The 24,220-nt window shown below is 33.3% G+C and overlaps 1 protein-coding gene across 1 annotated transcript in view; it reads right to left on the reverse strand.

The window, feature by feature from the left end:
* Fbxl17 (F-box and leucine rich repeat protein 17) overlaps nt 1–24,220 on the reverse strand; it is a 461,687-nt gene that overhangs the window by 143,306 nt on the left and 294,161 nt on the right. Inside the window, exon 7 of the mRNA XM_070036015.1 lies at nt 20,967–21,043. Within this exon, the coding sequence (XP_069892116.1) occupies nt 20,967–21,043 (77 nt within the window). The remainder of the gene's footprint in view (nt 1–20,966; nt 21,044–24,220) is intronic.

The following is a 24,220-nucleotide window of genomic DNA, read 5'->3' on the forward strand; positions in this document are numbered from 1 at the left end:
GCATAAGAACGTTCTAGTAGCATCATTCAAAATAGTGAAAAAGTATAATTCAAATGCCTGATGAAGAGATTATATCTTGTATGATCCCATTTACATGAAAATAGCCATAAAAGACAAATCTATATAGAAAAATCATTAGTTGTCTGAGGTTATATGTAGGATTAACTAGGATCTTATTGGAGTTTTAGAAAATGTTTGAGAGCTTATTTGTGTTGATAGTTATACAATTCTGTAAACTTACAAAAAATAATTGAGCTGCACACTTAAGATATATGTAATTTATGATATATAAAATATTTTATGATATATGAACTATGACATATATAAAAATAACATACTATGATGTGAAAAATTATATTTCATAATATGCAAATTTGCATAAAATAAAGTGAAAAGTAATGACCCTAAAATTAAGTACAAATGTCAACACTACTTTGAAGAGTCTTGCTAATCTGTAGCAAGTTTCCATGATGGAAACTGTCTACTCTGAGAACTAAGCCACAGGCCAATCCTCATATAAATTGTTTCTTGCTATTAGAAATTCCAACCCACGAAATAAACTAAATGTATATCCAAATTAGCAGTGCCTAAGAATTTGTAGTGAAAGCAAATAGGCCTTTCTTAGATCACATTCATAAAAATAGAATCTACTGGATTCCTACAGGAAAAGCCCAACTAAAAGCTCACAATTAAAACCAAACAGAATAGGCAAAAATGAAGCACTTAGAATAAAATCCAAGAAAAAGAAAAAACAAAAATTTAAATTTAAAGAAATCATAAACAAATGCAATATAAGTATTCTCAATTGTGAAACAAAAGGGACTTGAATACATAAGCATATAACAAGACTATAAAAAGACAAAACAAGTTTATGAAAATCAGATGAGAATTTCTAGAAAATTATAGATAAATTAATAATAAATAAAACAGATTATAGGGCAAACTGGATATAGCTTAAGAAAAGCAGTAAACTGGAAGATAGAACTAAAGATGAAATCCATTAGAATACAAAAAAATTGATAATATAAAAAAATTAGCAGGCAAGAAACATAACACAAGAAGGTTTAATATATGACTGAGTGTCACACAAAGACCAGTGAAAAAGGCGATACTTGAGAAAATTATAATGGTATTTTTTTCTAAACTAACTTTAAAAATGAGTTCTAAAGTTCAAGAAGCTTTACAAATTCTAAACATTCCAAAGAAAATGATATAAATAAGGAGATATATATCATCAACACTCAAAGAAAAGGAAAATTTATTACTAACAAAGGACAGATAATTCCCCTAACATAATTTATACCGAGACAGTAGAATTTTAAAGTACTACAAAAATACTTTCAATTCTTGGGGCTGAGAAGGTGGCTCAGTGGTAGAGCGCTTGCCTTGCATGCCTGAGACCCTGGGTTCGATTCCTCAGCACCACATAAGCAAAAAGAAAAAAAGGCGGAAGTGGCACTGTGGCTCAAGTGGTAGAGTGCTAGCCTTGAGCTGAAGAGCTGAGGGACAGCGCCCAGGCCCAGGGTTCAGGCCCCACGACCAGACCCTCCCCCCCCCCAAAATACTTTTAATACTTAACCCAGTGTGCCTAGTCAAGTACCTAGTTCTAGTACCTAGTTCAATAACATGAGAATAACATGGCAAGCTAAGACAATGAAATATAGGGAGAGAAGGTAGTGCTAGAATAGAACCCGAGTCTTATTCATCCTAAACATATTCCTAATCCTAACCAGATATTTTTGAAAGCATTTTTATATGAAGGGCTTACATATTTCACTTAATAATCAGTTTTTTGTAATTTTTAAAAACTGAAAAATAACACTATTCTACCTAATTTAAACAATTTGGTAATAAATTGTATATTATTTCTTTTTTTTAATGTTTTATTGTAAAGATACTATACAGAGGGTTACAGTTACATGAGCAAGGTAATGAGTACACTTCCTATTGAGCATTGTTACCCCCTCCATTGTTTTCCCCCTACCATCCCTTCCCTCCCTACCTTCCCCTAGGTTCTTTTTTAAATTTTTTTTTTATTATTTCTACATAATTTACCTAAGGTATTCATAAAGAGGAAGTTGGAGAATGAAGTCAAATTATTCAATGCAAACGTAAAAATGGAAATAGAAATACTGAGGGGATGGGTGGGGTTGAATTGGGGGAGAATGATAAAAATATGACATTGAAGGAAATGCACTGTACTCAAACTGACATACTGAATTGAAACCCTTTCATACAACTACTTAAAGATTTTTTTAAAATAACAGTTGAGAGTTTTCTTTTGCATAAGAACAAGTGATTCAGAAAAATTAACATATCCAAGTTGCTATGGCTCTAAAGCATGAAAATCTTTTAACCCAATCTAGAAGGAGGGTAGCCATCAAATCTTCTGGCCTCAAACTTAGAATCAATCAAGTTAGTAGAAAATACTTAATAGCATTTGTTGCACATTATAGTATATTATTTCACTGTCTTCCCACTAATAATGTATTAGTTCTCAATCCTGATTCCTTATTACCAATCCTAAGGAATTAAATAACAAACATAGTTGCCTTGAAAAATGTTTGTAAAAGTTTTCTTCCATTACATTCTATGCTCTTTAGAGACATACTAAGTGCCGATCTACCTGTCTTTATAACAGTAGTAAACTGGTAATAGGGGGAAATTTTCAAATTTTCATTTTCTTTCCTGTTTTCTGTGTTACTTGGAACCCAGATTGATGTAATAGAAATAGGCAGTATTAATGAGTTTGCTTCCAGGTATTAGCTATTTTTTCTCTTTCTTTTTAATAAAACAAGAAAATAAAAGGGCTTGTTCCTGACACTGGACTGTTCTGGACTGTGTAACAGAATCCTGGGTGAGGTCAGAACCAGGTAGTATAGCTTAGCCCAGAGACTGAAATAGGAGAGGTTCCAGGATACCCATATGCCATCCTGTCATATGGCCTATCTCCCCTGTTTCAATATCTGTTCCTTTCCTCAAAAAAATTTAAAAAAAAAATTTGGTAAGAGAGGCAATAAATATGGTGTGGAGGTGTGGAGGTATGGATGGGGGTTAAATATCTGCTTCTTGATAAACAATCATTTTTAACAGTTAAGGTCAAATTGAAAGCTAATCTAAAAATTGCTGCAGTTGGTAAAGAGCTAACGAGACCTTTTTCCCTTTCTGAATTAGACTTTAACCTTTAGTTAACTTCCCAAATCTGTTTCCCAAGAATTCTAAAATGACATTTTGATCACGTTGTTAAGCAACATTGCTTACTGAAACAAAGATGCTTGATCTGTAGATAGCTTCTACCTAGTTTGAGATAGCAATAGATATCTAAAAAGGACACTACTGCACTATATACCTCATGCAAGTCATTTTGTCCCTGGGCTTAGAACTTGTGAGAATACAAGAATCTGTGCCTCTTTTTTTTTTTTTTTTTCTGGCCTCCACCCCTCCCCACCCCCAGTCCTAGGGCTTGAACTTAAGGACTGTGCACTGTCCCTGAGCCTTTTTGTGTTCAAGGCTAGTGCTCTACCAACTAAGCCACGGTGGCATTTCTGGCTTTTTCTGAGTAGTTTGTTGTGGTAGTGGTCTTATGGACTTTCCTGCTTGGGCTCGCTGTGAAAAGTGATCATCCGATCTCAGCCTTTTGAGTAGTTAGGATTATAGGTATAAGCCACCTACTCCTAGCTATCTGCACCTGTTTATCGTTGTAAGAGATATTAATGCCATGGGGTTTGAAGCTTTCAAATTAGGGCAATGCCTGCATACGTCCTACATGGATCTCATTTTCTTGTACTTGAGCATCCCTCACCTGATGGTCTAGTGGTGGTAGCCCCAATAGAAGTAGATGATGGTTGATGGCGTGACACTGGCCTGCAGAAACCTGCAACTCTCATCTTTCATCCTTCTGAGTACATTATTCCAAGTGTGGCCCATGATCACTCAGCAACTACATGTTTAGTTAAATCTAACAAGACCTCATGGTAAGTACCTGAATGCTTATTTTTTTCAATATAAAGGTGACGTACAGAAGGGTTACGGTTGCGTAAGTCAGGTAATGAGTACATTTCTTGTTGAACAGCATCACCTCCTCTTCCCTTCTTTTCTCCTAGGTTTTCCCTCTCAATCCCACTCCTCCACAGGTTGTATAGTTCATTTTCAACATCGTGACACTGCCATTTCTTCTAATCGTTTATTTTGTTGCTGTTTACTTTTGAGACAGGGTCTCTCCACTTAGCCTAGCCTGTTTTTGAATTTGTAATCCTCCTTTCTCAACTTTGAGTGCTGGGAGCGCGAATCCCCAAGGCTAGCTTAAAACAATGTATTTCCAAGACACAAAATCAAGAATATTTCAACTGATTTACGCAATGAAAAACAGTTCAGAAACTTCATTACAGCTATCCAGTAGTAACTATTTTCCTACTAATTTCTATATCATATAGGTAATTTCTGATCTAGATTTCTCCCTGACATTAACAGGAAATGTTAGTTGGCACTTGGTCTAAAATTGTTTTCAAGGAAGTGGCGCTGTGGCTCAATTGGTAGAGTGCTCGCCTTGCCTTGAGCTGAAGAGCGCAGTGACAGTGCCCAAGCCCAGAGTTCAAGCCCCACGACCAACAACAACAAAAAAAATTATTTTCAAAATTGATCCTTTTCAAGAATATTTTATGCAGATCTACTGAGGAACTGGATCTTAGAGGCCTATCTGGGAATGTAAGGTGGGAAGAAGAAAAATACAATTTGGTAATTAGGACATGATTATCAGTGGATTTGGTGCTATTTGAAATAAATTATGTGGACCGACTCCACCTGACTTGTCATGCATGTGATAAAGGGTATATGAAGGAAAGTAAGGCATCAAGAACACCCAAATTTAAGTTGAGCCACAAAGTGAATAGTGATGCCATTTAGAGAGTCAGGAAAGAATAGTAATGGTTATGAACAAGTGAAAAATGTGGTGAAAATAGTATCCTTCTATTCTGCATTTCGATTAACCCAATGAAAAGGAAATAACACTGCAGGGAAATGATGCTTTGAAAATAGTGGCAATATGGATCCAGTTTTATAATCAGTATATGGATCCAGTTTTATAATCAGTATTACATGCTTAATTCCTTTTACAGGGAGCAGGGAAGAATAAAGATGAAAAATCAGGAAAGGCCAACCACAGCTTTAAGTGTGCAGCAGCACATCATGTGTTAAATTGAAACAACCCTGAAGTTCAACTTTCTTCACTGTTCAAGGAGAAAATCCTTTACTATGTACTTTAGGATAAAGGATTTGCAACTATATGGTGCTTGAGAAATATGCTATTGCTGTAATTTAACTCACTGTATGTGGGCTTCAAGATGCACAGTGGCATTCCAAACCAACTTTTAAAGAAAATTGCATGGAATTTTCAAGACATCAGGAGTGTGCTTAAAAGTTATGCAGAGAAAACGGATTTTTGATAGTTATGAATTACATTTAGTGCTGCCAGATTGTAGGGAACGCTCTTTTTGCCTCAGTATGGCTAGAATTACTGTTGACAAAGTTTTAATTTAAATTTTTAAAGATTTAAATGGAAGAATATAGGTCACTGAATTTTCATTCACTGCGTAAGTATTACTATGGAAAAAAAGAAAGCTTTGTTAGTGAGGGACCAATTTGGGTCCTGTAGTCCATCCTTTCTATAGTAGTTGAGAATTGAGTATGTGTTAGTGAGAATAATTTCACTCACAGTCAGTCAATCAGTGAACTGAACATGCACAGTTAGAAACCTGCCTAACAGAACAGACACTCGGTTCAGAAAATACTATATGCATTTGTGAGACAGACTTGAGTCTACACAAATCATATATTACAATCATAAGCTAGAAGAGATTCTATGTTTCTGGCAGGATGCAGATTTAGATAGATTTGTAATAGTCTAAAAATAAACTATAGCTCCAAAGTCAAATTTTAAACTGGTTTTCCAAGGTTAAAAATTAATAGTAAGGCAAAAAAAAAATTGTAGAGCCTACTACTTATAAAACATGATTTAAAGGGCTTTGCTATACCAAAAAACCTTTAGAAATAAGGTTTCTAAATTTAATACTGTATCACAAAGCAACTACTTTAAAAGTATATAGTATGTAGACTATTAAAAATTAATACCACTTTATTGATTAGAAGTTAAAATTATATTTTATAAACCTAGGGAATTATAATAGATTTCAGATCAATAATGTATCTAGCAAAGATGAAACATGAGCTTGTTAAAAAAGTAATATACAATTTATGTTTGTAGTGTGTGTGGGTCCCTCTTTACTTGTAAGCTGTTTAGTGTCCCATTTGTCATGAAAGGTTCTTAGTACTAGAATCAGTGTGTTGCTTTTTAAAATGATGGCTGTAATGGATGATAGTAACCATGAGATATATTTGTGACATATTTCCTAGACTTACTCTGGCCCTAAATATTATGAAATTAAAAAAAATATAATAGCAATTTGCAGATGCTCCCATATGGAAAACAGGGAACTAACTTCACAATAATATATTTCATAGGTATGTAAAAAACCAATAATTACTTATACCGGGAAGTACTATGAACCAAAAACTGTCATGAAAGAAATCACAAATTATTTTGTTTTTTCCTCTTCCACTCCCCAAATTATATTAACATTAAATACAGTGAAAACAGGGGTTATACTATGGGGGAGGGATACACAAAGCAAAAAAAAAAAAATCACATGGTACCTTATAAATATGTTAGAAACAATAGCAAGAAAGAAAAAAAAATACTTGTGTCCCTATCTTGGGGTTCATTTCACTTAACTTCATCTTATCTGGTGATATGCATTTAGCTTTTGACCTTTTCTACTTGTCCCAGACATATACTAGTTATTACAAATAACAAAATGTTTAACTAGGGATATAGGTTGACCCATTGCAACAATGACATGTAGAATACACTATGTTGAAAAACAAACTTTACAATTGGGGGGGAAGGTAGAAATGGGAGGGAAGGGATGGAAGGGAAAAAAAAACAAAGGAGGAAGCAACAATGCTTGATAAGAAATGTACTCATTACCTTGCTCATGTAACTGTAACCCCTCTGTACAATATTTTCACAATAAAAACCTTATTAAAAATCACAAATTATGTACAAATTTTAGCATGCTTCATAAACTCACCTCTCTTCCTGCCATGTAGGAAAATTTTATCAAAGTTCCAAGATAGTGAAAAAAGCATATCAATGAATCTGTTATGAGTTGTAATTTTTTAGAAAGTAAATCATATGCAAACCTTGATTGGAAGGTGTGCCATAAAGGCAAAGTTGAAAGCAAATGTTTTAGAGGATTTCACCCAATTTCTTATGTAAACCAGAGCAGACGGTCTGATTCTCAACAAAAGCCAAGTACATTCGCCTTAACATAAAATAAGACTGATTGAATTTCAAACACTTCATTTATTTTTTAGAGCTAAAGATTTAAGTTCCTTTTGCTATTCAAGACTGGCAGTTTGAATCTTTATTACTGATACATATATGCACATACATTATAAATGCATGCTATTATAACATATCTGTTACTATAATGTACTTTTTCGAGAGAGAGAGAAAGAAAGAGAGCGCATTGCGCACTCACGCGTGTGCGTGCATGCGCATAATACACATGTGGTGCTGGGGATCATACCCAGGGTCTTTCAAGTGCTTTAATATTGAGATATACCAACTCTCAATCATTTAAAAGGTAATTATTGTTATAGAAAATAAGCAACTGAAATTTCTTTCTCAAACATGTTCAAACAGTGTCATTCTAGATGACTGTTGCTTGGTCATGACTGGTCCCTGTATGAGCTCCTGAACAGCATCTCTGGGCTTCAGGATTCCACACCCAACTTTCAGATCCTGACTTCAGAGGAATTTCCAAATATACAAATGGGTACACAGATAGGGTATTATTGTGATTCTAAAATCCAATGGAAGAACAGAAGAATCTTTATGAAAGGAAACAAATTCTTCAAAGACATTTTTTTTCTTGGCAAAGCTCCCAGACTTTCTAGAAAACAGATACTAGAAATAAACAAAAGGAAAACTTAAACTAAAAAAGAAGTAAGGATAATTAACAATAAGCACAAGCCAATCAACCAATAATAGGAAGCTAGTTCTCTATACAATGTTTTCTTCTGCTCCTAGGAATTATTTACTATATGAAAGTGTTTTGGCTAGTAACATTAATTTTATATTACCTTTCGTTTGCTCTTTCTTTTCAAATTTTAAAATTCCCTTTTCTTTGCTCACAATCTATCATATTTAGTGACAGCCAAGTTGCTCTCAGGCTTCAGCACACATGGAACACTGAGGCACAGAGGCTGGATCAGGCATGACAATTGAGCACTATTGTTTGAAAAGTTGAACAGTTCAAATTATTTAATGTCATTCAGATAAACCTTAGAGAAGAAACACATTTCACAGACAAATTCTAGGTGAGTGAGTCTTAAACCCAAGGGAATGTTATAGAATAAGGGTTAAAATGAACAGCTTAATCTTAAATTAAAAGTATTATTAGTTAGGAAATTAATAAATATGACTTTTACCTCAGAAAAAAAGTTCTATTTAATATATATATATATATATATATATATTAGAGTGTAATCATCAAGGGAAACTGTTCAGTTTCACCTAAAGATATGAGATGGAAAGCATTAATCTCTGATCTTACAGATAATGCAATCAAAATACTTGATGAGCTTTAAAAGTTGGATTATCACCTACCTATAACACAGTATTTATTTTGTGCTAGGGATAACCACCTGTTTACTGCTCTTGAGCTGGTCATTTATTGTCAGATCTATTACATATCTATACCCTGAGGAAAAGCAGAACTATAGCAGTATTTTACAAACTGTTCTATGTGTTAGTAAGTGATAAAAATCAGTTTAGTCAGAGTCTGACAAGCACTTTAAATGCAGCACGTATTTCTTACTGGAGGAAAAAGAAGTTTGCAAGCCTCTTAAATGAGAGTATTTAAGATCATATAGTTTGAACACTTTTCTATTTGTTTCAAATGGCTGGGTCCAAGAGGTCCAATTTCAATACTTAAATGCAGAAAATTTGAAGCAAACAAAATAAGAAGATAATCCCCAGAAAAATGATGGAGTAGCTAAAATGTAAAATGACTTCTCCTTCCTACTCTTAGCTTTACAAGAAGCAGAAAATGTAGCTGTGGATTAAGACACTTGGATTAAAAGAATCCTGAAGTTTCTAGTATTATCAGGCATTCTTGAATAAAGGTTCTTTAAAACCCAGGAAGGCTGACTTTGCTGAGGTACAATAGGAAGGTTAGGTCTGTGATAAGGTATATAATGGTGCTTAGGCTGGAGTTTTAAGCAGAAAATAATGTAAGATTCATAGTACAAAACAGACAGAAAAACTGATTCAAAGGAACCAGAAGCTTTGGATGATCCAGGGCCTTTAACATGAGGTACATAAGAAAAGCCTGGTATATCTTGCTATAATGAAGTCCATATCAACAGAATATAGGAGCCAATAGAGTGAAGTTTAAAAAATATTAAATGATTGCCAAAAATAATTTAAATAATAATTGCTAAAAATAACTGCTAATATTAAAAACCATAATTAACAACAACTTTGCATTGGTCATCTTTGAATTTTTAAACAAAGCAGGGTGATATTTTAAAGCTAATATATAAAGATAAACAATCATGTATTATTCTTTCTTATCTTTTCTATATCAGTGGAAGTCAGGTAAGCCAAGATTAAAAGAAAGTAATTGTTTATATAAGGAAGCCCAGAGAGTAAATTTAAAGAAAAAGATCTCTTCTGGACACCTTTCCCCTATCATGTTAGTGAATATGAAGTTGTAAGTCTGATCAGATATAAGTATGCAGTAACAAAAGTCACTTCAATGTTTAAGTTATGTTAAATTTTATTGTTACTATCACTTCTAATTGAAAAGTTGGTGTTTATGGATATTTGTTTACTTTTGGCTCCTTGTTTTCTTTCCAAAGAAATCAGATCTCATAGGTCAAATTGACAACCAATAAATAGTAGATTAAGTCAAATATTATCTGGAACAATAAAATTATCTTGCATAGTAGGAAAGTCCAAAAGAGAGCACTAGAAGGAGGAGGAAGGGATGTGGTTTAATGCTTTATAAGGAAAAGATGTAGCTCTTGTTTTTTTTTTTTTTTCCCTCCCTTTTTATTCCTGCTGTTCATGGTATTTCAGAAAATGAGTCCAAAAGCTAAAGTGAACAGGAGGCACAATACAAAGCCACACTGAAGAGAGGTTCAATTTGATTTCTTACCAGAGAGGCTTTCTTCAGAGAAAAAGAAGTTAATGGGAAGTGAAGCACCAAGGAATTGGAACTTCTGAGTTCACGTTTAAAGAACTTAAAAAGAGAACTACAACGATACAATTATGTATCTCTAATCATGTATATGTTAAAAAAAAAAGTGTTGTGTAAATCAGTTGAAAATGACCACTTAAAGGAAGAAATAATGTTTATATGAAAAGCAATGAAATTTGAGTAGTTATCTGTAGTGGGGAGGTTTGGGTTCTCATTTTGATAATTTGTCTAAAAGAAATAATAGATCTTCCTTCATGAGTTTGCTTAATAATTTTAAAAGAAAATGTAAGAGTAAATAATGAAGAACTATATAAAAATTTGAAAATATTGGGAGGAGTATGGGAAGGGGAAATAAAAGAGGAGGCAACAATGTTTGATAAGAAATGTACTCGTGGGGGCAAGGGGAGGATGGGAAGGGATGAGAAGGGGAAACAAAGGAGGAGGCTACAATGCTTGATAAGAAATGTACTCATTATCTTGCCCATGTAATTGTAACCCCTCTGAACAGTATTTTCACAATAAAAAAAAATTTAAAAAAGAAGAAATGTACTCGTTATCTTGCCTATGTAATTGTAACTCCTCTGTATGGTATTCTCACAATTAAAAAAAAAATAAATTTGAAAATATTAAGAAAGTATTTGTTGAAACATATATGTGGTATAAATAATAGTTTTCAATAATAAATGCTCTAAGCACATTACTCATCTGTAAGTGGTTTTGTAAGAAACAATCTTTCTATTGAATAATAATTCACAAACTACATGAAGCAGGCCCAAGTTTTACAATGTAAGCGTAAAGGTTAACAGACTGGAACTGAAGTGGGATATTAAAAGGAATTAGATAATGTCCATAGAAAAATCTTCAATAAATATTACTTGGTATATTATTATTATGAACATTAAATCAGACATGTTCACAGTTGAACCAAATAATGATTTAGTAGTTATAAACCAAAGTAGTGTTTCATTTTATATACTATATGTTAAGTGAAGTTGTTGCCATGGGAAGAGTGAAGATAGGAAAAGTTGCAAGAAAAATTGGCACTTACCCTGAATTTTCAACTAGAATATTTTCATAAGGTTTCTTCAAAGCTTGCCTGTGTGTTCATGTAATCATTTTGGATGGTTTCTGTTCTTTCTTTAGATTAACCAATGCATACAAACTCTTCCATTCAGACACCTGTTCTTGCTTTGAGCCTTTCCTAGCATTGAACTACCTCAGATGCCCTTTCTTTTGTACTCTCCTGCTGCCTTTTCCATAAATCTTTCCCTAACTATTGCAGTCTACGATAGTTTTGTTCTCTCTTGAGTCTCTGTATCTTAGATAGCTTCTTTAAATTGATACTGGTATATTGTTAATATGATTTTTAAATCTCATTTTCTTTTTTTAACAAAGGAGTATCTATCTCTCAACTGTCTATCTCTGTATTTTCTTTATCATTCACTCAGCAGTATACACCAAATTAACAATTTTGGCTAAAACAAAAAATAAAACCACTACATAATACAGTTCAGGGTTAGTAAAGAATTTAAAGATCATATAGGTCAATTCTCCAATGTGAATCTTTCAAGTAATTTCTTCTAAGACTACTAGAAACACAGCATTTTAAAGGAAATGCAAATCAAAATAACATTGAGATTTGACCTCACCATAGTCATAATGGGCTATCATTGAGAAAAGAAACAGTAACAAATGCTGGTGAGGAGGTGACCAAAGGGAACTCTAATATACTATTGGTGGGAATGTAAACTTGTTCAGCCACTCTGGAAAGCAGTGTGGAGGTTACTCAAAAAATTAAACAAAGAGCTACACTAGTATTCAGCAATTGCACTCCTGGGCATTATCTTAAAAGATTACAAGGCAGGATACAGTAAAACCATCAGTACCACCATGTTTACTGCAAGACTATTCACCAAAGCCAAGGTATAGAATCAGCCCAGATGCTCCTCAGTGGACAAATGAATCAAGAAAATGTGATACACGCACGCACACACGCGCACACACCCACACAATGGAATTTTACTCATCCATTATTAAGAATGAAATTGCACCATTTGTAAAGAAATGGAATAACCAGAAAAAATTGTGGTAAGTGAAGTAAGTCTGGCCCAGAGAGACAAAGGCTGCATGTTTTCCATTGTCACGTGGAGGCCAGCTCTAGCTTGTAAGTTTATAAGTAAACATGTGGGGTGATATGCCAATTACACAAATGCACTAACTGAAATACAGCAGATTCAAGAGTGAAGTCAAATAGTAAAATTCCTTAAAAAGGCAAAGTAAAATTCAGTGCAATAAAACACCAGGAAGTGGATACTTGAAAGGGGTGAGGTGGGGTTAAAAGGAATGGGGTGAACAAATGAAGGGGAGAATGAAGTCAAGAGTCCAATGTATATCCTATAAAATTAAGAAGAGTGAGGGAAGGAGTGGGGAAGAGAGGGATGGGTGAGAATGTTGAAAGGGGTGAGCAATTCCTTTGTATAACTATTTCACAACTTAAAAAAAAAATAAAATAAAAATAAATTAATTTGGCAGCCAGGTCCCTGTGGGTCATGCCTGTTCTCCTAGCTACTTGAGGGGCAAAGATCTGAGAATCTCAGTTTGAAGCCAGCCTAACCACGGAAATCCAGAAGACTTTTACCTCCTAATAATCACCAAAAAGCTGCAACTGGAGGTGTGGCTTAAGAGGCAGAGCACTAGCCTTGAGCAAAAGAGCAAAAGAACTCAGGGACAGCACCCAGGCCATGCGTTCAAGTCCCACTCCCCCCCCCCCCACATCTATATTGGTATTCAAAGTATTATTGTTCAATTTAAATTTACTCATCACTATTACAATGCTGACAATGATCAGTCAAGATTCTCTTTGTACTATTACATAATGCATGAAAACAAATGATAATTCAAGAAAGGCTAAAAGTAACTGAAAAAAAAGGAGAGTTCGAGGGTTATTATTTTAAGCAACAACTAAGTTAAAGTGTGAAAAATTGGTACTTGTTTATAAAAAGTTAATTTGGAAAAACAATATATATGTGCTTGGAGACAAATAGAAAAAGGTCCATTTATCATTTAAATATGTTAGGATGTTTCTTAATTTTCTTAATTAACATTGACAAACTGTACAAGAAGGTTTTATTTTAACAAATTTACTATAAACAATGTTTATTTGATCACAATTACCCTTCTACCTTTCTCAAAATCCATTTATGAAGACAGAGTTTATTTTGACATCAGTACACTAATATTTTTGAAGGAACAAAGAATCTATAAGCATGGTTTAATCTCTTATTTCAAGGTTACATAGTTGAGGTCTTTGGGTGGTAGGAAGTATGCAAGAGAACCAACAATTTATTTGCTGTTGAGCAAGGAAAAGTATTTTTAAAAGCTTTATAGCCAGATACAGGGGGCTAACACTTGTAATCCTAACTACTCAGGAAGCTAAGATCTGAGGATTGTGGTTTGAAGCCAGACTGGATAGGAAAGTCCACAACAATCTTATCTTCAATTAGTCAGCAAAAAGTCAGAAGTGCAGCTGTGACTCAAGAGGTAGAGTGCTAGTATTGAGCAAAAAAAGCTAAGGGCAGTTCCTAAACACCGAGCTCAAGCCTGAGGACCAGCAGACACATATAAGCACAAAAAGGTGCTTTAAAATATATAATAACAATTTTTGGGCTGGGAAGGTAGCTCAGTGGTAGAGCACTTGCCTTGCATGCATGAGGCCCTGGGTTCGATTCCTCAGCACCACATAAGCCGGGGGAAAAAAGCCGGAATTGGTGCTGTGGCTCAAGTGGTAGAACGTTAGCCTTGAGTTGAAGAACTGAGGGACAGCACCCAGGCCCACAATCGGACCCACCCCCAAAAAACAAAAAAAATAACAATTTTATATATAATATATATAATATGTAATAACAAGTTTTAGTGAAACATGTCCATTACTGAAAAGTAAAAAAAGTCAAAAGATTTGTTAAATATAATAGTATGGGGAAAAAAAGAAATAAAAGCAGAAAGAAGTAACTTTTAAGATGGGTATGGAAAAAAGGGAAATTTCAACAGATTTAGCAATGCACTGGTATTTTGTAGGAAACAAGAAAAGCTATCTGTATTTAATAGAATGAAGTACAGAAAGTATGAATAACCAAGAGTAAACTGGAAGATATTCTTTTATACTTGCAAATATATGTTCTCAAACTCTTCTCTGCTATTTTATAAGTATTGCAGTTATTCCTGGTGATAAAAAAAGTTGAATCTCACACAGCAATCTTGGAACAGTTTAAAATACAATTGGGAAGCAAAACAAAAATGAAAGTGATAAACAAATAATCTTGTTTCAAATGAAACCTCATTGTACATAATACATGTATAATAATATGAAAATAAGATGATATAATAAGGAGCAAAATTATTTTGATATAAGAATTTCATTGAATAATTTATATAGTGATTTGGCAAGAAAGGAGACACATTCTTGATAGGGTGAAAGCCATTACGCTTCCTCAAATTTCATTTGTTCATTTATTTGCTTTGCTTTTATAACGTAGCTGAGATTCTAACTTGAGTTAACTCATAGCTAAAGAGGTCCAGTATCATAAGAAAAGGTAGGGAAGATCCAATCCATTGATCTCTCTTAGAGGTAGAAGATTAATAAAGCTAGGGTGGTGAAGCATTTGTTATGCCAAAGTAGACTGATTTCCCAAGGCTACTCTGTCATTCTTATGAGAAAGAAGGGGATGCATTATTTTGCCCTAAATAAACAGGTTAGCCATATCTTCTCAAACCTACCAGAATATAAGATTCCAGAATATAGAAATTATGTTCCTCCTGCCTCTACAATAGGGCCTGTGATTGTTTAATCAATATTTTTGACAAAATGAACATGTATCCTGCTATGGACACAGTGACCTCCATGACTTGGGAGACCTTTTGTCAAGAGAAATCCAAAAGTTATGTGCCAAACCTTGCTGTTACATTTTAAAAAAAACTCCCAGATCAACAGGGAAGCACTGTATCTAAAAGTATACTATGTAGATAAAGACAGACCAAGGAAAACAGCCCAAGGACCATGGGAGTGAAGAGGACTATGAGGCATAGTAGACAAAGAGTCTTTGGGAGGGGGAATGTATCTCCATGGTACAGCATTTTTCTAGTATGCACAAGGCCCTCACTTTGATCACCATCATGGCACAAATAAAACAGTGAGTCTTTGGGTTGTTAGTAACCTTGTCAGCCCCCAAACAATAATGTTAGTAGTTGAATGCTTATAGCCCTCTTCAATTAAAGACTATTTGACAAATTGTAAAGGGAAACAAAAAGATATCTCTAGAGTGTATTTCTAAGGCCCCTCTGGACTGGTAAAGTAAAAAGAAATATGCTAACAACCCAGAAGTAACCCCAGTCCCTTTTAAAGCTGGCCCCTGACAGCTGGGTCACACTGGAAAATTTTACTATAGAAACACTATATCATATGAAGTGCCATGTGCCCAAGAACAAGACTAGTTCTGATCTCCATAAACTTAAACAATACAGACTGATTTTTCTGGTACTAGAAAGGCTACGTTTTCTGAAGGAGAATTTTTTTTTAAGTTTTTAAAGGAAAATGAAAAGGTAGACTACAAACTATGAAATAACAAATTACCCACGAAACAGGAAAACTAAGAGCAACCAAGAGAAGAATTATAAAAGAAGAGAAGGGAATCAAACTCAAGACAGGGAGGTTAAATTCAAGATTTTAGACTTCTTAGGCCAAATGTTGTGTAATACCTGCATCCCAGTGCTGGGGAAGCTGAGTAAGGAGGACCAAAAGTTTAAAACTAGCATGGCCTAAAATGTTATACGAAGTCTACAACAACAATAACACCAAAGAAAGTTTTAAAAATTCTTGTTACATCTTTCTCTTCTCTACTGGGTCTGGAAGTCAACAAGGCAAGTAAAGATTAACATTGTTCCAACTTCTAAATAATAATGTTCACAAATGGAATGGCTACATTTGCAGGAGATGGAGGGTTAATCCTGTGAGACAAACTAAGACAAAGAGAGAGAGAAAGAGGGAGAGAGAGAGAGAGAGATTCTGTCATTATACATTAGAATTGTCCATTAGCATCCACTGTGCCATCATATGCCATGCACAGATCTTATATATTCATTACCTTATGTGGCACATATTAACTGATGGCATAATAGAAGAAAAAGACAGAAAGGAAGAAGTTAAGTAGCTTGCTCTAAATAGCAAAGAAAACAAAAGGAAAAACTAGAATTTTAATTTCTAAGTTTGTATTTCCCCACAATACTGCCTAAAACATACATTTGTTCAGTGACAGAAAAGTAACAATATTAAGTATCTCTTCAGGGAGAAATTTCCCTGAATTATTGATTTGATTACAATTGCTATCCTTTTCCATAAAGATCTACGTTCAATATGGAGAGTTATAAGACTACTAGCATGATAGTTTTCTTCATGACAACTATATCGGATATCAATCGCAATAAATATAACTTCGTAACTTGGCCAGGTATTGCTAAGTACTATAATACCACACTTAACCCTATGGGAATCATGATAAAGATGACAAATGGTAAGATGCTGTTTCTGAATTAATAAATTAAATAAATTCTCAAAATTTTTCACATGCTATACATGTATAGAAATGTGTATATGTATAGAGCTTCCTTATGATCCAGCAATCCCACTTTTGGGCATTTACCCAAAGGATCACAACCAGGGCCATACTAAAACTACCAGCATGCCTATGTTTATCGCAGCATTATTCACCATAGCTAAGATATGAAACCAACCCAGATGCCCTTCAGTAGATGAATGGATCAAGAAAATGTGGTGTATACACACACACACAAACACACAAACACACACACACACACTCACACATAATGGAATTCTATGCCTCCTTCAGAAAGAATGAGACCACCTCATTTGTTAGGAAATGGAAAGACTTGGGAAAAATTATATTAAGTGAAGTAAGCTAGGCCCAAAGAAACACAACTCCCATGATTTCCCTTATTTGCAATAACTATTATGTGTCTAGGACAAGCAGAAAAGATCAAAAGCTATGTACATATGATCATTAAGATGATGCTAAGCGAAATGAACCCCAAGATAGGGACACGAGTTTTATCTTTCTTGCTGTTGTTTTTAATGCACTTATAATGTACTGTATGATATTTTCTGTTTCTTTTGTATGTGCTTCTCCCATGGTATAACCCTTGTTTTCACTGCATTTGATTCTGGTACTCTCCATCTTGTATATACATTTTTCTAATTTTTGGAGGGGAAGGAAAATAACAAAAAGCTGAAATAAGGATACCGGTTGACCCATTGCAACAATGAGATATACAAGACACTACATTGAAGATGATCTTTACAACTTTGGGGTGGTGGAGGGAGAAGTTGGGGAGGTCGGAAGGGAAAGGATGGTAGGGGAAAAACAAAGAAGGAGGTCACAATGCTCAGTAGGAAGTGTACTCATTACTCATGTAACCGTAACCCCTTTGTATAGTATCTTTACAATAAAAATATTTATTAAAAAAGCAAATAGAAATGTGTATATGTATATATGTAAATGTATATTAAATATATGCATAGTACCACACATAAACACACCATACCATATATACACACATAGTACCATATATGTACACAGTATCACAGAAAAGGGGAGAACTGGCCAACTTGAACATGAGTAAAGCAATAGGAAGCAGAAATATAGTCTAGTAATTTGAAGGATAAAAGCCCACAGTGTTAGGCACACAATATAATTTACTGATTTCAATAGTGAAAACATTCTGTAGGATATCTGTCTACTTACCAAGTTAAAGAAGGCTCACTATATTCATTGGAAATTAAAATTAACATAGGGTAAGAGAAAAAAGGTAGCCTCTTTTAGCAGAACTGCAACCTCCACTGGCATGCTGTTTCTCTGGTATTGTAGAATAATCTTTTTGCTGTCTTTTTTTTTTTTTAAGTTACTCTACTCACAAATTACTGCCAGTGTACTAAAAAAAAAATGAGTTGAACCAAACTTTCAGTAATTTGCTTTCACTTTACAATCACAAGCAATTATAGTATGTTCTTAGAACTAACTTATTGACCTTTTTTTCTCTCTTCCTCATAAGGATTTTAACTATGAACATTTTGAGTACCTCAAACCTAAGGAAAGAAGAAAGATAGAGGATGCAAAGTAGAAAGCTTGAAGGCTAGAGGGACTGAGGTACAAGAAAAATCACGACTGATCTCTCATAACTATGGATGGTGCATCCTGAAAATATTCCCACAATTCCTCTCCAGTGGACTAGCCCAGGTTGTTCTCAACTTTGGTTGACATGACTATCACTTAGGCAGGATTCACCAATCTCATTGTGAGCCCTAGTACTTAGAAAAGCAGATTTAAGTAATCTTGGATATAGTGCTATAGTGTATTCATGTGAAATAGAAGATCTCCAATTTATCCTGATGCTTACATGGGGTATGCAACATATTTTCGCCATACCAAAAGAAAACTCCAAAATATCTCAAAATACTGAAACATAAGAATGCCACAAAACAATAGCAACTATATATAAAATTAAAAACAAGTACTATAACAAGAATCACACACACACACACACACACACACACATCCTTTTATAATAAAGGAAAGCAGATAATAAGTTTTTAGTGAATATTACTAGACTGAGTAGTAATTACAAAAACAAGCACTAAATCTGTATTTTACAAATGAGGAAACTAAGCCAAAGACACGTGAAGGAACTTCACAAACAGGAATAAAGAACAAAGCCAGATTGTTACCACAAATCCACTGCATGTTCAAAGATTTTTCTCTTTTCCATATTGTCTAGAACATTCTTTGCATTTGCTAACTTAACAGCTATGTGCTGGGTGCTAGCTTTGTTATGTGTCAAAATATCTCTGTACCTCCAAAACAAACTGTAACTTTAGGGACATTTTTCATTGCACAATCTCAGAAGAGCTCATGAAGAAAGAAAAGGGACTTAATTTATTGCCCCTGATCGCCTGCAGAGACTAGGTAAAGAGGAAAAACATACAAGAATGGAAATGCAGTTATGAAATTTCTGTTAAAGACCTGAATGCCAGGTAAAAAAAAGTCTGTAATAAATGCTAGTATTAATCAACAAATTCAGATGTGCATACATATTCTCAATATGCCCTATGTTGGGCAGAGAAAACAGAGTGATAGTGAAGGTTTTAAAGAGAAACTGTAACTAGGTTGCAAAAATGGGATTAAAAAAGAACAAGGCAAGAAAAACAATACATTAAAATTCTACAAGGTAGAATTAGGAAAAAATTAACAACACAGGAATGTTATGAATAAATTCATCAGAGATGGATTTATCATTCTCAAAAATTTAACTTTGAAAATTAGTTAGGGATGTTTTAAATATAAAAGTTTTACATTTATTGGTTTGTGAAGCTAAAAATTAAATCCACAGCCTTGGATATGCTAGGTCAGTAGCCTACCATTTAGCTACATATCCAATTCAACATTTTTTTTAAATTATAGCTTTAGTAGTTTTCCTAAATGATGAGTTTAGTAGCTGTTAAAATACAAATCCCTGATCCAGGGCAGATGGCAAGCATGACATCATAGGATTGAAGACATTAGTATATGTCAAAACTAATAGAAAAAAAGAATAATGGAATTTTAATTTTCTTCAAAGTAGAAAGCATTTATCAACTTTCAACAAATAAAAAATTACAAAAGGGAAAAAGAATCATTTCAATCTTTTATAATTCAAAATACCTGGTTAAAACTGTATTTTGACTAAAACATATAAATTGCTAAGAAAAATAAAAGTTGAACAAGTATAAGCTAGGTTATTTTATTTATTACTACAATAGGATATTATATATTTTCATAATATCTTGCTTTTCTCCAATTTAAAAGGATATTGAAACTTAAGATAATTTAAAATGTTACAAACAATGAGATGTGCAAGACACTATGTTGAAAATGAACTTTACAACTTTTAGGGGGAAGGAGGCAGGAGTTGGACAGGTAGGGAGGGAAGGGGTGGTAGGGGAAAAACAAAGGAGGAGGTAACAATGCTCCATAGGAAATGTACTCATTACCTTACTTATGTAATTGTAAACCCTCTGTACAGTATCTTTACAATAAAAAATACATGCAAAAAATAAAACGTTACAAACAAATGCATACCCTTTACTTACCACAGATCTAAATATGGACATCTCTATTACTTAAAAAAATTAAAGCACTAAGAAGGCTGGCCTTTAAAGTGTCAGTAGAAATACATTTGATATGCTATTAAAGTTGGCAGATATACTCAGTTTAATAATTTCCTCAGTTATGTTAATTTGTTTATTTATATTTAATTGGCCAGAATTTTTCACTTCTATCCATATCTTTTCTTCCTATGTGAGTGTATTTGCATGTGTGTGTTTATGTGTGTACATGTGTAATTACATGAACAATGAACTGATATACACATTCATTTTACTCTGGTTCTTAAATCCCAATTTCTCTGCCATTTTGAGGGGAAGTTTCATCATAATTAGTGTAAATGAACAGAAATGGTCTGTATAAGATAATTCCTCTTCTAAGAAAAACCTTTAATGAGTTAATAGCCCTTTATTTTTGAAAATGGCTCATTACATACCATAATCTGTGATTTTACAGGACACCAAATACAGCTCTTTCAGGTTTTGTCCTTCCTTTGCAATGACCTCCACACACCTGAAACACACACAAAAAAGTGTTGAGTTATACTAATGCATTTTAAGTTAAATTAGCAATGGCCTGGCCATAAATATAACAGGAAGAGGTCAGTAGATGATGAATGCCACAGCTCTCTTCTTTCAACAAACCTCTTTCAAGGTGTTTCAGGAAAAGTATTATATTCCCTGCTTTAAACTTAAGTGCTCTAATTCCTAAGTGGCTTTAATCAAATACATGTATGGCCAGGGCACCTTTAAAAGTGACAGATGAAAAAAAGAATGGTCCTATAAGATTACTGATATATTCGGTTACAAAGACAAGTAAACATGTGCTGTGTGAAAGATGGCATTTATATAAAAGTAACTGTAATTCAACTATAAAATATTGTTTAGTGGTTATTATAAATATGTAGTGATATTGTTTTAGCGCAATTACTAATGTTGAGGTTTGATAACAAAAGCTGCACAGTGTACATAAAATGCTATTCACCATGACACAAAAAATGTCTTAAAAATCTTTAACTTATAGAAGGGATAAATCTGCACATACCAAAGTAGCTTTTTGTTTAAAATGCTTTATTTTTAATAAATTAAGTGAATTATTGTGTGAGTTTAGGGCTTTTAATAATCAGACAAATACATATGATTAAAATCATGTCTAATTTTTATTGAAGAAAAAATACTGTTTTGGATAGTGATTTTGTTCTAACAGCCCTGGGAGAATTGTAACAGAATTCAAATAATTTTTTAATAATGATTAGCAATATTATCCATTATGTAGCTCAGTTCCCTATTATATTATAAAAACTTTCACAGTCAAAGTGACATATAGGCATATGCTCCCTTCAGTTCAGTCTCTATCTTAATCCTTATAAACAACAGTTAAGTAAAAGGGTAAAAGCAAACAAGAGTCATTAACCTTTTCTAGGAAGTAAGGATCAAGTAATTTGATACCTGTGTGTATAATCCATCAAAAATTACTCATTATCCATCTTTGTCTTTAAGACATTTCATTTACTACTTGGCTTATTTGTAGAAATCTTCATAAAATGTCAGGAAATTTTATACAATTTTACTTCACAAAATTCATTATTGAAGGTTAAGTTAGTTATAGCAAAGATACATTTTTCTTTCAAAGTATTTTTATAGAATTTTGTTTAATAGAATGATAAACATCTCATGTTCTCAGAAAAAAAAAAAACAAGCTCTTCTTTGGAAATTCTTTTTTTAAAAGAGATTAATGATAAAAAGTGTATAAGCTTTACCATGACTACAACAAACATAAACCCTTAAAATAGTATGTAATACAATTGTGATTGATACAGATTATTTAAAAGGACATTTTAAAACCTAATTCCATGTTATTTGACTTTGATGTAACATTTTAAAAAATTCTCTTAAAAATAAAATGTTATAGACAATAGCCATTTTTATATATTTCAAAGCCAGTTTAAAATGCTAAGAATCAAAATAAAGGTCTATATGATGGCAAAAAAACTAAATAGTTTAAATCACTTAATATAAATGTTTAGAATAGTGTAAAAAAATTGACCACTTCCTGCAAGATGAGAGACACGTCTCACTGTTCTTATTATTTACCAAATCCAATATTCTGTGGTAACCACCAAAAAAACTAGCAATTTTATTTTATTCTCACATTGAATTCAAGTAGTGTGAAATTCTGTTTTTATATTTGCTTGGAGAAAAACTTTAAACAAATGTAATCATCTATTTGTATTTCTTTTTTAAAACTAGATATTCTATATGTTACAAAGCACATATCAACACTAAAGATATACAGAGAAAGCTACACACAGCATATAATACAAATCAGTTTTACTGTACAAGCTAAATCAAATGTGGTTTCACAGGCAAAAAGAACTGATATTGATATTAAATAAGACAATCACTAGATGACAATTGTCCCCAAATTTAATGAAGCCATGCGCATCATGTTTCTTACATGATAGAGAAAATTTCAGGAAGTATAGATGATTATGAACAGATATTATAAGGATTATGTAGTTGGCTCAAGGTGATAGTGCATCATTAAGAAGTTTTAAGCACTTTATACACTAAGAAAGGCAGAAGAAATATAAAACTATTTTCCTTTTCCATAGGATCATTTAAGAGGTTTGCTCTATTTTTGAAAGTTCACTTACAAAGGCATTCCCAAATAATTTAACTCTCCTGTAATCATAGCCGATGTGTTAAAGATATCCACATCATAGAATTATTGAAATAAAATAATTCATGATTAAAAATCCTATTCCTTGGGAAATATGCAGCAAAATTTAATTTTTTATCATTCATGGATATGATATTATTTGAAGAGAAAAATTCCAAGTTCTGTAAACTGAAACTTTTAACATATTAAAACATAAAACTGCGTGGCTGATGTTATAGGTAAAATAGCTTTTTTTTTAAGACTTGAAAATGGAAGTGGTTTGTGTTACCCTGCTACTGCCAACTGATGAAAATGGAATACTACCTGATATCACCGGCTATTGATGGAAGCCTTATCTTTCATCTAGGTCGTTTCTCAGGCAGCATGTGGTGATAGCGGGTCATGATGAGAGACCATAGGAGGTAACTGTCCTTTTCTCCTGAAATTTTTAGACTATATTCCAGAATATATTATAGTATACTAGCAGAACACACACAAAAAAGTCCATGAACCACATTTACTCTTTTTACAATCTTGGCTGTAGTCATGAACATTTGTGTATTAATACAACAGCGATCAGTTTATTGTGTAGTACATATGCAGAAAGCAAAGTGGTAAATCAGTAATTTTTGATAACAGATACACATATAAATTGAACACATATTTTTAAATGGTATCAAGAAGAGAAACATTTGCCATCTTTGAGAAGAGTGACAGGACCAAAGATGCTAGGTCAAATCTTTGTTTTCTCCTACCTCTCATACTCACAAGTATCACAGAGAATATGCATCAATCCCAGTGTCCCTAGGGTAAGCCAGGAACCCCTAAATTCAGAATCTAGAATTCAAAATTTTCTCCCTCCTCTTCCATTTCCTGTCCTCCTATTATTCGCTAGAATAACATAGGCCAACATTCTATATACTCAATATATTAAAGGTCTATCCTGTATGCTAGGATAAGAAATTATAACATTTGGAAAAATAACTATGGCCTTAAGAAAAACAATCATGTATACATTAATAAGGAGGA

The sequence above is a fragment of the Dipodomys merriami genome, unplaced genomic scaffold (genome assembly GCF_024711535.1).
Source record: "Dipodomys merriami isolate MVZ:Mamm:240054 unplaced genomic scaffold, mDipMer1.0.p SCAF_27, whole genome shotgun sequence".
In the NCBI taxonomy this organism is placed as follows: domain Eukaryota; kingdom Metazoa; phylum Chordata; class Mammalia; order Rodentia; family Heteromyidae; genus Dipodomys; species Dipodomys merriami.